General features: G+C 56.5%; 1 protein-coding gene across 2 annotated transcripts in view; it reads right to left on the reverse strand.

Annotated features, from left to right (window-relative positions):
- Positions 1-12,359, reverse strand: part of PAIP1 (poly(A) binding protein interacting protein 1) — a 32,694-nt gene extending 20,335 nt beyond the window's left edge. For both annotated transcript variants that reach the window (XM_060191011.1, XM_060191010.1), the window contains exons 1-2: positions 12,067-12,359; positions 8,834-9,018 (exon numbers count right to left, since the gene is read on the reverse strand). In XM_060191011.1, coding sequence (XP_060046994.1) covers positions 8,834-9,018; positions 12,067-12,328 — 447 coding nt within the window. In that variant the 5' untranslated portion in view covers positions 12,329-12,359. The remainder of the gene's footprint in view (positions 1-8,833; positions 9,019-12,066) is intronic.
- Between the last annotated feature and the right edge of the window lie 1,039 nt (positions 12,360-13,398).

Raw genomic sequence — 13,398 nt, forward strand, 5'->3', positions numbered from 1 at the left:
GGCAAGACTGAAGGAAATAAGAACTTGAAACTATCATTTCACTATATCAAAATAAAAATTAAGACGAGTTTTACGGTTTCATAACAGACAATGCTATTCAGATGTTGAAATATACTATGGAAAAACTGGTCAGGAAGAGTTTTGAAGAGTTGATATCAAACTTAGAAATAAAAACTCAGTCAGTCATATGGGCTGGGGATAGATAGCATAATGGTTATGCAAGGAGACTCTCATGCCTGAGGCTCCAAAAGTCTCAGGTTCAACCCCCAATTTCAACATAAACCAGAGTTGAGCAGTGCTCTGGTAAAACCAAAGAAAAAGAAAGCCAGCCAGCCAGCCAGCCAGCAGCCGTCTGAGAAGAAACTCTGTGTGACAGATACAAGCAGAGGCGCCAGAAGCATCGGTGCTTCTCTGATGCCTTTTTTTTTTTTTTTGGGGGGGGGGGTCTGGTACTTTGAGAAGTCTAGAACACAGAAAACACAGAAATCAAGGATGGAACAATAGCTAATGAGAGCTGTAAGACACAGGTCATAAAGGACCTAAAAATATACTAAGATGCAAAAACCCGCGTAAGGATCCCGGTTCGAGCTCCTGGCTCACCCCACAAGCGGTGAAGGAGGTCTGCAGGTGTCTGTCTCCCCTCCTCTCTTGATTTCTCTGTCCTATCCAATAGCAATGACAACAGCAATAGTAACAACAAGGGCAACAAAATGGGGAAAAATGGCCTCCAGGAGCAGTGGATTCGTAGTGCAGGCACCGAGCCCCAGTGATAACCCTGGAGGCAAAAATAAAAAAAATACACAAAGAAGATAGTCTTCTGTAAAGGCAGAGGGGGAACTGTGGAGCTGGAGGGATAGGGGTTGGTAACAGTTAGGGAAAATACTGACAAAGTCAAAACCCAACTTTAACTAGGATATGTACTGTCAAAATGCATCTAGCAATCCATCAACATGCAACTAGTTCAGCAGGTTACCATCAGTATAAAGGGTTATCACATAGCCACTTCAGGTACATGTGCATCTTTCAGCACAGAAAGAGCGTGTGTTAGTGTTACTGACAGTCTAGGGCCCAGGAGGTGGCTCGGTGAGCAGAAAGCGTGCCCTCCCGTCTCAGACCTGGCTGGATGGCCAGCACCTTGGAACCCCACGCGTGCTGGAGACATGTTTTGGTGTCCCCTACTCTTCCTATCTCTAAAAAAATAAAGAATCCAGGGGGTCGGGCAGTAGCACAGCGGGTTAAGCGCACATGGCACAAAGTGCAAAGACCAGTAAGGATCCCAGTTCGAGCCCTCGGCTCCCCACCTGCAGGGCAGATCGCTTCACAGGTGGTGAAGCAGGTCTGCAGGTGTCTATATCTTTCTCTCTCCCTCTCTGTCCTGTCCAACACAACGATATCAATAACAACAAGGGCAACAAAAATGGGAAAAAATGACCTCCAGGAGCAGTGGATTCGCAGTGCCAGCACGGAGCCCCAGCGATAACCCTGGAAGCAAAAAATTAGTAATAACTCAAAAAAAAAAAAAAAACAAGAATCCAGGGTTGAGAGGTGGCAAGGACCCGGCCTGAGCCCCCAGCCACCACATAGGAGCACCACGTGAAGGTTGAAGCTTCCTGAACACTAGGGCAGTGGCTATGGTCTCTGTCTCTCCCCCTCTAACCGAGTGGGGGGCCCACCAGGAACAGCGAACTGTGCAGGTGCGAAGACCCTGATGGCTAAATCGATAGCTATATATCTAGATAGTATTTAAATGGAGTGGCCTGCTGGGAAAGTCATGATGCACTCTCCGATTTCTGTGCAAAAATGCATGGCGACTTTTCCGACAACTGACAGATGTGGTCTGAGTGGGGGGGGGGGGGGGGCTCCAGACCTCGGTCACTCACCAGGCACCACAGAACAAGTATGGAACTGTGTTTTAAATATGTGCACAGTAAAGGTTTCCAGAAAAATACTAAGAGACAGCAGTTATGTCTGGAGCCAAAGAAGTTCCAACTCGAAGCACACTGGTCCTTTACTCTAAAACTGAAAAGTCAAGTACTGTCAATTCACACACTAGATGATAAACACACTTAATAGTAGCTGTATATGGCCGAGTTTCACAGCTGAAAACTAATCTGAAGTTTCTGATCTGTTAGTTTTTCAGACTCAAGCCTCCTGTTAGTAAGAAACAAGCCTGCAGGTCTCAAAGGCTTCCACTTTTTCTGTCAAATGGCTTTCCTTGTGGCGAAAATTCAACTTACATACTAGCTTCCAATGTTTTCGTTTATTCATTATGAGAGGATGAGGAAGAGCGCTGGAGGCCCAGAGCACTGCTCAGCTCTGGTCTGCAGTGGGGCTGGAGACTCTGGGGCCGTAGGCAGGCTATGCGGCGCTCTAACTGGCTGAGCTATTTCCCCAGCTCCCCAACTGAAAGCAAGCATTAGCCTTCTTTTAAGAAAACTTAAAAACATGATAAAAGATGTGTTCTTATCTAGCATAAGTGGATTATTAGAGCCTGGTTTTTTTAAAAATATATTTTATTTATTTTTATTGTTGTTATTGATGCCGTTGTTGTTGGATAGGACAGAGAGAAATGGAGAGAGGAGGGGAAGACAGAGAGGGGGAGAGAAAGACAGACACCTGCAGACCTGCTCCACCGCCTGTGAAACGACTCCCCTGCAGGTGGGGAGCTGGGGGCTCAAACCGGGATCCTTACGCCGGTCCTTGCGCTTTGCGCCACGTGCGCCTAACCCGCTGCGCTACCGCCCGACTCCCTATTAGAGCCTGTTTTAAGTGCACACATACACAAAACAAAAACCAGGAAAGAAAAAGGAGGGAGGGCCCGGCAGTGGTGGTGAGCCCAGCAGAATGCGTGTATCACCATGCACAAAGACCCAGTCAGCGGAGGGCGCTGCCCTAGCTGTAAAGCAGTGCTGCAGGCGTTTCCCTGTCTCTCCCCTCCTTTCATCTCAATTTCTGTCAAAAAAGGGAAAGAGAGGAATACCAAGAATGGTGGATTCGTTGTGCAGTCATCAAGCCCCAGTAAGAACCCTGGCGGCAATAAAATCTGTAAAGAATTTATTTATTTCTTCATGAGAAAGACAGGAGAGAAAGAACCAGGCATCACTCACTCCTGTACACGTGCTGCCAGGGATCGAACTCAGGGTCTCATGCCTGAGAGGCCGATGCTTTATCCACTGCGCCACTTCCCCGGCCACCAATAAATTTTTTTAAAAAAGCAAAAACAGCAGCTTTCTATACAGGAGTTCTAACATATCTGAACTAAAACTTGTATTTTTTAGTACTACATTTTTGTTTAGTACTACATTTTTTTAAACATAATTTTCTTCAGACTTAAATGTAGAGCCCAACAATTCCACAGCTGAGGAGTACTTCAACTTTATTTTCTCAGATCTCTGTGACAAATTAGAAGGACATCAATCAGAGAATGCTCTTTATAGTAGGTACTTTGATTACAGCGAGAGGAGTATTCTAACTCAAAGCAGGGGAATAGAAGGAAAATAACCAGACTCTTCGCCGAAACAGTCAGACTGTGAAGCTCAGCTTTAGCTGACTGGTTAGCGAGACTGAAGGGAGCAAGAGTGGCGGCGAAGAAGAGGAAGGTGAGTCAAGAGGCCGCACCAACATTTCAGCCTAAGCAGGTCATTAGGAAAAATATAAAAACCGAAGTTTTTTTTTTAAGGTAAATTAACATTTGTACTTCACTTGAAATCTGCAATCCTCACAAAGATGTCAAAGGGCTCAGGGAGATACAGTGTCACACAAAATACTTCTCACGCTCGAGGCCCTGGGGTCCAGGTTCAATCCCTGCTAAGACATAGCTGAGCAGATCCGGGAAAGGCAGGAGGAGAGACAAAGGGCTGATGGACGGCTGTGCACCTGGTCAAATGCACACGTAGCCATACCCAAGGACCTGGGTTCAAGCCCCTACCCCCGCCTGATGGGGGCAGCTTCATGAGCACTGAGGCAGCGCTGCTGCAGGTGTCTCCGCCTTTCTTCCTGATCTTCCCTGCCCCTCTCGGTTTCTGTCCTATCAAAGCAAAATATTAGTAACGATGTTAACAATGGGGGTGGGGGGATGGCCACGCAGTGCAGGCATCCAGCCCCAGAGAAAGCCTAGTGGCATAAAAAAAACAACAGCAGCCAAATGGCAACACAAGCCCACGGTTCAGAAAGAATTAAACTTCAAAATTATCAGTAGCTGGGTGGGCAGTGGTCAGACCCTAGGACACAGGCTCTTAAAGAAAGCGAGTGATGTGGGGAAACAAGCCCACACCACGACGATCGTCTGAGGAGAGACGGAAAGACCTGCACACTGGAGGAGCGAGGGTACGGCCACTGACGCCCAACGGAAGGCGAGAAGGGGGCCTAGAACCAAGCGTACGTGCCGCCAGAAATGTCACAGGTTGACATCTGAGACAACAAGGCTGCAGTTTTAGGAGTACAGGAGACTACAGACAGAGAAGGAAGAATTAAAATCAGAGTCTTCAAAATTCAGGTCATCTACAAATGGCAAATTTTGGAAGTCCAAATAGATGCTCACTGGACCCGGACCACTTGTGAAGCACAATCATATTGTGGTCAAGGCCGACCAGGGCAAAGGGTAAGTAAGAGAACAAATCTTAAAACCTAAAGAGCATCAGCAACTCACAAAAATAGTATCAATAACTGGGATGGGGGAGACAGCATCATGGTTCTGCAGAGAGACTCTCATGCCTGAGGCTCCGAAGTCCCAGGTTCAATCCCCCTCACCACCATAAGCCAGAGCTGAGTAATGCTCTGGTTAAAAATATATATAATAGGGGAGTCTGGCGGTAGCACAGCAGGTAAACGCAGGTGGCGTGAAGCACAAGGACCGGTGTAAGGATCCCGGTTTGAGCCCCCGGCTCCCCACCTGCAGGGGAGTCACTTCACAGGAGGTGAAGCAGGTCTGCAGGTGTCTGTCTTTTTCTCCCCGCCTCTATCTTCCCCATGTCTCTCCATTTCTCTCTGTCCTATCCAACAGTGACAACATCAATAACAGTAACTACAACAACCATAAAAATACATGGGCAACAAAAGGGAAAATAAATTTTAAAAATTAAAAAAAAAAAATATATATATATAAAATAAGGGGTCGGGCGGTAGTGCAGCAGGTTAAACACACGTGGTGCAGTGCAAGGACCGGCGTAAGGATCCCGGTTCCAGCCCCCGGCTCCCCACTTGAGGGGGAGTCGTTTCACAGGTGGTGAAGCAGGTCTGCAGGTGTCTTGTCTTTCTCTTTCCCTCCTTTCTCCATTTCTCTCTGTCCTATCCAACAACAATGATTATCAGTAACAATAATAACTACAACAATTAAAAAAAAACAAGGGCAACAAAAGGAAAATAAGTATAACAAGAATTAAATATATATAATAAAATCAGCCTATCAAAATGAAAAAAAATAGCCATAACTGCCAACAAGTCTACAGACTGTTGAAGAGTCAGTAAGAAGCTGTATAATAAGGAGTAACTACATTTTGGGAAATACCACTACTGGAGGCACAAGAGGAGCCGGGCAGTAACTTGAGGGAGAATGCCCTTACAGCAGAAACTGGAATGTCCTGTTGTTGAGGTGAGGGGGTTTCTGGTTGTTAATGTTTTTGTTTTAAAGATTTTATTTATTTGTTCATGAGAAAGACAGAAGAGAGAGAAAGGACCAGACATCACTCTGGTACATGTGCTGCCGGGGACTGAACTCAGGACCTCACGCATGAGAGTCCGATGCCCTAGCCACTGCGCAACCTCCCTGGATCACTAGTTGTTGACGTTTTATAAATCACTGTGTGGAATTTTTGGTTCACACGCGTGGAAATGTGATTAAATATTCAGAGAAGCAATGGTCACAGCAATCCACGGGCCAAGAGGGCACGTGAGGCAGAGAAGATATTCTCGCTGATTCTAGTGTGGTTTCAGGAAGGGGTCAAAGTAAGCAAGACTGTCCAAAGCTTTAGAAAAAGCTGTTTCTCTCTTTGAAACTGGGCCACTTTAGAGCTGTAAGAATGCACATGTGAAGGCTCCTTTAGCTCAAGATCACTTGCAACAGCTTTTCACTTCATCCAAAGCAGACTCGAGGAATTTTTGGAAAAAGCCAGATGCTAGCCAGAGCAAAGACTCTGTTAGGCAGGAGCGCTTGTCTGTTCTGTTCACCACTGCGTCCCCAGTGCTTTACTAATGTCAGGCATGAAAATTCATTTGTTGAATTTGGAAAATCGAGGACTCACAAATCGAATTAAGTGCTGGCAATTGAAAAGACCTATTGCGCATCAAAGAAGCGCGCCTACAGCCCACACACTAGCTTCCAGTTTGCAGTCTTACCCGGGTCAGCCGAGCACAGAAGGAGCTCATCTCACCGCAGGGCAGCAAGAGAGCTGAAAGAGACCAAGAACCATGACTCTCCGAGTAAACTGAGTGACCTGGCTCAAAATACCCCTCTGGAGCCCGGAGCCCCCTGAAATGCAGGACAACACGCACCCCTTTCACAGAACAGTCCGAGTCAACTAGGAGGCAGAAAAGTGGGGAATTCTCTGTGGCTGTTAGAAGGTAAATATTCTTCCGAGTTCATGCCACAACCCACAGCTCTACGCCGGTGTGCTTCCTCTTGCGACCAAAGACAATTTCCTGGCAAGAACCCAGCTGCTCTCACTCCCACCTGCCATGGGTGATGGCCAAAAATCAACTGCTTTTCCAGCAGAGCCTACACTTAAACCTTGTTCCATGCCTCAAGGACTTTTCCTAATGCAGTCTAAATAGAGTTTCTAAAATATCAAACAATTCTTCCATACTTTTTCTATCAAATATGGGGGGGAATATATATTATAATATATATATATGGCACCATTACTTATCAGTCTACAATTTAAAACCATGACCTGATATCACATCCACCAGCCTGGACAAACCTACAGACAAGCAACTAACAAGTACTAACAAGGATAGACAATGGAAATCATTGGCACAAAGTGCAAGGAACAGCATCAGGATCCCGGTTCAAGCCCCCGGATCCCCACCTGCGGTGAAGCAGGTCTGCAGGTGTCTGTCTTTCTCTCCCCGTCTTCCCCTCCTCTCTCCATTTCTCACTGTCCTATCCAACAACAACATCCATAACAACAATAATAACTACAACAATAAAACTAGGGCAACAAAAGAGAATAAATATATATATAAAAAGAAAGAAAATGGAAATCATACACCTCTCAGACTCTGGAAGTACAATCTCTCTGGAAAACCACCGGGTAGTCCACTAAATCTGGCTACTCTGCCCCAGCGAGTCTACTCTCAGCATACGGATCATATCCCCCAACACACGGACCCCGTCAGTCCTTTAGTAGCTCAAAGGTTTACCCACAGACAAACGTAAGTGGTTTATTTGCAGAGTGAACTTCTGTGAAGACACGTCACCTCCAGCTAAGTGCTTCAGCATGAGATTAAGTCTGGTGTTGACTGAAAAGTGAAAAATATATTCTGCATAATCCACTAGTGTAAACTAAAAACACGCAAAAATATTACTTGGTTTGTCTTTTTAATGGAGTCCTATCAGGGTTACTGCTGGGTGTAGTGCTTGCTCAAAGCGCCCACAACTGCCTTTTCCTTTCCTTCTTCCCCCTTGATACAAAAAGTTAGAAAGGAGAGGGAAAGAAATGCCGGCGATGCCGGCGGCAGTGAGAACAAGGGGACAAGAGGCTCCTGGGGTGCCGCAGGGCGCCTTCTCTGGCCGGGACCCCTGGCCCCCCTTCCCGCCGGCTACTCCGCGAGCCCTGGACACGGCGAGACCAGGAAGCAGGAGAGGCAAAGGCAGGACCGCTGGGAAGTCTCCAGTCACCTCCCCCAACTGGCTGCTGCACCTCCGAGCTACAGTTTTCTCCTTCACCAAAAGTGGTCAGGACTCGGGCGGTGGCGCAGAGGGTTGGGCGCGCGGGTCGCAGGGCGCAGGGACCGGCATAAGGGCCCCAGTTCGAGCCCCCGGCTCCCCACCTGCAGGGGACTCGCTTCCCAGGTGGTGAAGCAGGTCTGCAGGTGTCTATCTTTCTCTCCCCCTGTCTTCCCCTCCTCTCTCCATCTCTCTCTGTCCCACCCAACAACGACGACATCAATAATAACTACAATAAAAAAAAAAGGCAACAAAAGGGAAGATAAATACAAAAAAATGTAAAAAAGAAAAGGGGTCAATTTAAAAAATCTCAACGACAAAGATGAACATGAACATTTCAAACGATTTCTTCTTTTTCGCCACCACTGCCCCTGGAGCTCTGTGCCCGCACGGCGCCGCTGTCTCCAAGGAGCCGCCCGCTGGTGGACACAGACACCCCGACATCGCCCAGGGCGCCCGGGGCCGCAGTTGTGTCCCGGGCCCGCAGTTGTGTCCCGGGCCCTGAGCGGCCTTTCTGCCGGTGAAGAGCCGACCAAGGCCTCCAGAGGTCTGCAAGCAGGTGCCCGAGCTCCAGGGACTAACTACCTCGGTGGAGAAGGCGCCGCTCTCAAGCCTGAGGTCCTGAGTTCGATGCCAGCAGCGCGTGTAGCGGAGTGACGTCTGATTCCTCCTCTCCCATGCTTCTCATAAATGAGTAAGACACCAAGCAGCAGCAGCAGCAGCTTCCTCTGCTCCCATCCTTCTCATAAATGAGTAAGACACCAAGCAGCAGCAGCAGCAGCAGCAGCTGCTCTCCCTCAACGGGCCTGCAGCAGCAAAGCCCATGTTCCGTGTGCCCCAGCGATGGATGGATGGATCGCTGGTGCCGACCAGCCCACTGCAAAGTCAGTGGCCAGGAACCCTGCTGTCCCGACAGACAGACAGACAGACAGACAGACCCACACTCACCGCGTAGTTCGAGTACCCCGACGGGTAGAACTCGGGGGCGTTGGCAGACAGCTTGGACATCAAGACCGGGGCCACCACCACCTGGGGCTTCGCCATGGCGCACGCGGACGCGGACTCGGCCTCCTCCGGCTGCGGGCGGCCGGCCTGCGAGTCACCCGGAGGGGCGCTCAGGGGCCTCGCCGGCTCTGGGACAGGAGAACACGTGAGAAACGGGGCGGGCGGACCCGGGTTCGAGCCCCCGCCCGGTGCCCGCCCGCAGGGGGACGCGTGGCTGCGGTGGCTGTCTCCCCTCCTCTGGGTCTCTGGCTGCGTCTACCCGAGAAATAAAGAGAATTCAAAGCTGCTTAGAAGTTAAAGCGGGGAGGGAGGGGCGGGGGGGGGGCAGGTCGGAGGCGCTCAGGCTTCTAAGAATCAAAACAAAAACAAAGCAAAAAACAAAAAAACAAAAAAACCCCGAAGCTGAAGGCTGTCAACCGGAAACACAGCAGAGCCTGCAAAAAGAAGGGAAAAAAGAGAGAAAAGCAACAAGAGACGTGCTTTGAGCTCATTTATCAGCCGAACCTGCCTCGCGAATCAAGCACTGCCGGATCCTTTCCCTTTTCTGATTATTACTAATATTCTACTTGTTTAAGGAGCCGCTTAAGAAGAGCTGGTGGCTCCTGAGATCACCCTAAGAGAGTCGGGGTTATAAGAAAGGGGGGGGGGGGTGTTCTTGACTTTCTTTTTTGGTGTTTTTACTTCCTCCCGGGACAGCAAACTCTGGAGGCCACGCACCTGGCCCCTTCCCCCAGCAGAGGGGCACAAAGGCCCGGGGTGCCGGGGTGGGGGACCCGGGGTGCGGGGGGGGGGGGGGGGGGGGGACCGGGGGTGGGGGACCCAGGGTGTGTTGGGGGGGAGCCGTGTGTGTTGGGGGGCCCCGGGAGTGTGTTGGGGGGACCCGGGGGGTGTTGGGGGGACCCGGGGGTGTGTGTTGGGGGGACCCGGGGGTGTGTGTTGGGGGGACCCGGGGGTGTGTGTTGGGGGGACCCGGGGGAGTGTTGGGGGGACCGGGGGAGTGTTGGGGGGACCCGGGGTTGTGTGTTGGGGGGACCCGGGGGTGTGTGTTGGGGGGGACCCGGGGGGTGTTGGGGGGACCCGGGGGGTGTTGGGGGGACCCGGGGGGTGTTGGGGGGACCCGGGGGGTGTTGGGGGGACCCGGGGGTGTGTGTTGGGGGGACCCAGGGGTGTGTGTTGGGGGGACCGGGGGAGTGTTGGGGGGACCCGGGGGGTGTTGGGGGGACCCGGGGGTGTATGTTGGGGGGACCCGGGGGGTGTGTGTTGGGGGGCCCCGGGGGTGTGTTGGGGGGGACCCGGGTTGCCGGGGGGTGGGTGGGGGGCCCCGGGGGTGTGTGTTGGGGGGACCCGGGGGTGTGTGTTGGGGGGACCCAGGGGTGTGTGTTGGGGGGACCGGGGGTGTTGGGGGGACCCGGGGGGTAGTGTTGGGGGGACCGGGGTAGTGTTGGGGGGACCCGGGGGTGTGTGTTGGGGGGACCCCGGGGGTGTGTGTTGGGGGGACCCGGGGGTGTGTGTTGGGGGGACCCGGGGGTGTGTGTTGGGGGGGACCCGGGGGTGTGTTGGGGGGACCCGGGGGGTGTTGGGGGGAACCGGGGGGTGTTGGGGGGACCCGGGGGTGTGTGTTGGGGGGACCCGGGGTGTGTGTGTTGGGGGGCCCCGGGGGTGTGTTGGGGGGGACCCGGGTTGCCGGGGGGTGGGTGGGGGGCCCCTGGGGTGTGTGTTGGGGGGACCCGGGGGTGTGTGTTGGGGGGACCGGGGGAGTGTTGGGGGGACCCGGGGGTGTTGGGGGGACCCGGGGGTGTGTGTTGGGGGGACCCAGGGGTGTGTGTTGGGGGGACCCGGGGGTGTGTGTTGGGGGGACCCGGGGGGTGTTGGGGGGACCAGGGGGGTGTTGGGGGGCCCCGGGGGTGTGTTGGGGGGGACCCGGGTTGCCGGGGGGTGGGTGGGGGGCCCCGGGGGTGTGTGTTGGGGGGACCCGGGGTTGTGTGTTGGGGGGACCGGGGGAGTGTTGGGGGGACCCGGGGGGTGTTGGGGGGACCCGGGGTTGTGTGTTGGGGGGACCGGGGGAGTGTTGGGGGGACCCGGGGGGTGTTGGGGGGACCCGGGGGGTGTTGGGGGGACCGGGGGGGTGTTGGGGGGCCCCGGGGGTGTGTTGGGGGGGACCCGGGTTGCCGGGGGGTGGGTGGGGGGCCCCGGGGGTGTGTGTTGGGGGGACCCGGGGTTGTGTGTTGGGGGGACCGGGGGAGTGTTGGGGGGACCCGGGGGGTGTTGGGGGGACCCGGGGGTGTGTGTTGGGGGGACCCAGGGGTGTGTGTTGGGGGGACCGGGGGTGTTGGGGGGACCCGGGGGGTAGTGTTGGGGGGACCGGGGGAGTGTTGGGGGGACCCGGGGGTGTTGGGGGGACCCGGGGGTGTGTGTTGGGGGGACCCGGGGGTGTGTGTTGGGGGGCCCCGGGGGTGTGTGTTGGGGGGACCCGGGGGTGTGTGTTGGGGGGCCCCGGGGGTGTGTGTTGGGGGGACCCGGGGGTGTGTTGGGGGGACCCGGGGGGTGTTGGGGGGACCCGGGGGTGTGTGTTGGGGGGCCCCGGGGGTGTGTGTTGGGGGGCCCCGGGGGTGTGTGTTGGGGGGCCCCGGGGGTGTGTGTTGGGGGGCCCCGGGGGTGTGTGTTGGGGGGACCCGGGGGGTGTTGGGGGGCCCCGGGGGTGTGTGTTGGGGGGACCCGGGGGTGTGTGTTGGGGGGACCCGGGGGTGTTGGGGGGACCCGGGGGTGTGTGTTGGGGGGACCGGGGTAGTGTTGGGGGGACCCGGGGGTGTGTGTTGGGGGGACCCGGGGGTGTGTGTTGGGGGGACCCGGGGGGTGTTGGGGGGCCCCGGGGGTGTGTGTTGGGGGGACCCGGGGTTGTGTGTTGGGGGGACCGGGGTAGTGTTGGGGGGACCGGGGTAGTGTTGGGGGGACCCGGGGGTGTGTGTTGGGGGGCCCCGGGGGTGTGTGTTGGGGGGCCCCGGGGGTGTGTTGGGGGGGACCCGGGTTGCCGGGGGGTGGGTGGGGGGCCCCGGGGGTGTGGGGGGGCCCCGTGGTGCCGGGGTGGGGGCCCCGGGCTTGCTGGGCTGGGCTGGGCTGGGCTGGGTGGTGCGGGGCCGCCGCGCGGTCGGGCCGGGGCCGGGGCCGGGGCCGGGTACCTGGGGGCGCGGCGGGCGGCTCGCTGTGGCTCCGGGCCCCGGGCGGCGGCGTCGTCCTGGGCGGGCGCAGCGGCGGCGGCGGCGGCGGCGGCGGGGGCGGCGGGGGCGGCGGCGGCGGGAAGCCCGGGGCCCGGGGAGGCTCTGCAGGCCCCGCTCCGTCGCCGCCGCCGCCCCCGCCGCCCTCGGACCCGCCCCCGCCGCGGCCCAGGCCCCGAGCGCGGCCGCGACCGGCTCCCGGGGCGCGATCGAAGGCGTCCGCCATGCTGGTCCGCCCGCGGCGCCGCGCTCACTGCGGCCGCATGGACGGGGGCGGCGGGCCCGGCGCGGCGGCTCCACAGCGCCCGCCCCCCGCGGCCGCCCTCCGCGTCCTCGGCCGCCCACAAAGCCGGGCTCCGGGGCCGGGCCGCCCGCGGCTCACAGTGGCCCCGCGCGGCCCGGAGGCCCCGGCACAGACAGACAGACAGACAGGCCGACAGGCCGCTCGCGCGCAGCGGGGCCGCCGCACCGGGCCCGGGCCGGCAGGGCGGCGGCGGGGAAGGTTACCTGGGCTGGGGGCGCGGCGGGCGGAAGGGGGAGGCCCGGGCCGGGGGCGGCGGGCGCAGGAAGCGAAGGAAAAGCCGCGGCCGCCTCGGGGGTGGGCGGGGCCGCGCAGGTGTGAGGGAGCCGCCGGCCGGCCCGGGGGCTGCTGGGGAAGCGCCGCGCGGACACGCGCCGCCACCTGCTCGGGGGCCGCGGCGGACGGAGCGAGGGGGGGGGGGCCGCGCGCATCCGCCCGCATCCGCCCGCATCCGCCCGCATCCGCCCGCATCCGCCCGCACCCGCCCTCCCGCGCCCTCCCTCCAGCGCCCGGGCCTCCCGTCGCCTCACCGCTGCCGATGCGGTGCGGAGAAAAAGGCCCGAATGGAGCCCGCGGCCCCGTCCGCCCTCGCTGCTTGGCGCTCCCCCGCTGGAGCCGGCCGCGGTGCCAGCCGCTTACGTAATCGCACTTTTTCCCCTAGACAGACTCGCCCGCCGCAAGGAGAACTATATGTCCTGTGGGGAGTCGCGCCGTGGCGCAGCGGGCTGAGCGCACGGGGCGCAAAGCGCAGGGACCGGCGTAAGGATCCCGGTTCGAGCCCCCGGCTCCCCACCTGCAGGGGAGTCGCTTCCCAGGCGGTGAAGCAGGTCTGCGGGTGTCTGTCTCCATTTCTCTCTGTCCTATCCGACAACAACGACATCAATAACAATAATAACTACAACAATAAAAACGAGGGCAACCAAAAGGGAATAAATAAATATTTGAAAAATTTATCTTTTTTAAACAACAATTTGCCTTCGCTGTCATAATGCTGT

Source organism: Erinaceus europaeus, chromosome 5 (assembly GCF_950295315.1).
Source record: "Erinaceus europaeus chromosome 5, mEriEur2.1, whole genome shotgun sequence".
Classification (NCBI taxonomy): Eukaryota; Metazoa; Chordata; class Mammalia; order Eulipotyphla; family Erinaceidae; genus Erinaceus; species Erinaceus europaeus.